General features: G+C 32.2%; 1 protein-coding gene across 1 annotated transcript; it reads right to left on the bottom strand.

Annotated features, from left to right (window-relative positions):
* Positions 1-581: 581 nt before the first annotated feature.
* LOC110098375 lies at positions 582-1,124 on the bottom strand. Its single transcript, XM_020825196.2, has one exon. The coding sequence runs from the start codon at positions 1,122-1,124 to the stop codon at positions 582-584; it is 543 nt and encodes a 180-aa protein (XP_020680855.2).
* Between the last annotated feature and the right edge of the window lie 299 nt (positions 1,125-1,423).

The following is a 1,423-nucleotide window of genomic DNA, read 5'->3' as shown; positions in this document are numbered from 1 at the left end:
CTTCCCTTTCTAAGACCTAAGGGAAAAGGCTATCATTAGTCCAAAAGGTTTATATTCAATAGTGCACTCCCTTCCTTTGATTCCCAATCTTTATAGGATTCTAATTTATTTTAAAATTTCGATTTTTCCTAAAAATCACAAAATTGGAAACCCAAATTCATTATTTTCTTCCCATGAACATGCAATGGCATCCCCTTAACCTAATTAGACTTTAATTTAATTAAATTTTCTAATTTCTTTAATTCAAAATTAAGAAAAATAAAGTTTTCATACAAAACTTTCATTTTACCTCCTTAGAACATTCCTAAGGTCCTTAGGAATAAGATTTGTGAAGATCTTCTCAAAGGAATCAAATTTTGGAATAAAAAATAAAAACCTAAATTTTAAAATTTTAAAATTTTCATGAAATTTTCGTTTAAACCCATAAAAATCTTTTTAATATCGATAGAACCATTTTCATGAAAGCTGTCCCTCTTGAAATGCGTGTGATGCTTACGATCCACATTTTTCGGGTTTTACAATTCTCTCATTCTAATAAAATTTTTGTCATCAAAATTAAAACAAGTGGGACAAAGTACACCTTAATCAAAGAGATGAGGATAGCATTTACTTATTTCTGATTCTTTCTCTCTTGTAGGGTGCCTCTCAGATCCATGCTTCCATAGAACCTTAACAAAAGGTATGTCTCTGCTTCGGAGTTGTTTCACACTATACTCCAAAATATGATCTGACTCTTCAACATAAGTAAGATCTAGTTGTATGTCTATAGTTTCTGTTATGATCTTAGACAGATCATCTGATATAAATTTCCTTAGGGAAGAAATATGTAGCACATTGTATACAAAATATATATTAGCTGGCAAGGCCAATCTGTAAGCCACATTTCCAATCCTTTTCACAATCTTAGAAGGTCCAATGTAATAAGGACTAAGATATCCAGTTTTGCCAAAGTGTTGTATACCCTTCATGGGAATGATCTTATTGAAAATAAAATCTCCCACATTGAATATCACAAAGCGTTGCTTAGCATCATAGTACTTCTGCCTATCTTGTATTGCTTGTAGCCTTTCTCTAATAATTATGATCTTGTTGGTAGCATCATCAATCAAATCGGAGCTAATCATTTTCCTTTTGCCTGCTTCAACCCAACATGTTATGTATTTTTTTTCATAGTGCTTCATATGGAACCATTCCTATGCTGGCTTGAAAGTTGTTGTATAAGCAAACTCTATTAAAGGAAAGTGAGATTCCCAGCCTCCACCAAAATCAAGGATGAAAGTTCGTTAGGGATGTTAGGCCCTATGAACTAGCCCAAGGCTAATTAAAAGAGATGTGAATTGATATTTTAAAAAATCTTTAAACCAAAGACAACAAACCCAGATCACTATAAAGAAATCAACGATGCGGAAATTAAATGTGAAAG

Source organism: Dendrobium catenatum, unplaced genomic scaffold, assembly GCF_001605985.2.
Source record: "Dendrobium catenatum unplaced genomic scaffold, ASM160598v2 original_scaffold_134068, whole genome shotgun sequence".
NCBI classification, from domain to species: Eukaryota; Viridiplantae; Streptophyta; class Magnoliopsida; order Asparagales; family Orchidaceae; genus Dendrobium; species Dendrobium catenatum.
Note: the sequence above shows the minus strand (reverse complement) of the source record. Positions and strands in the feature narration are given on the sequence as shown.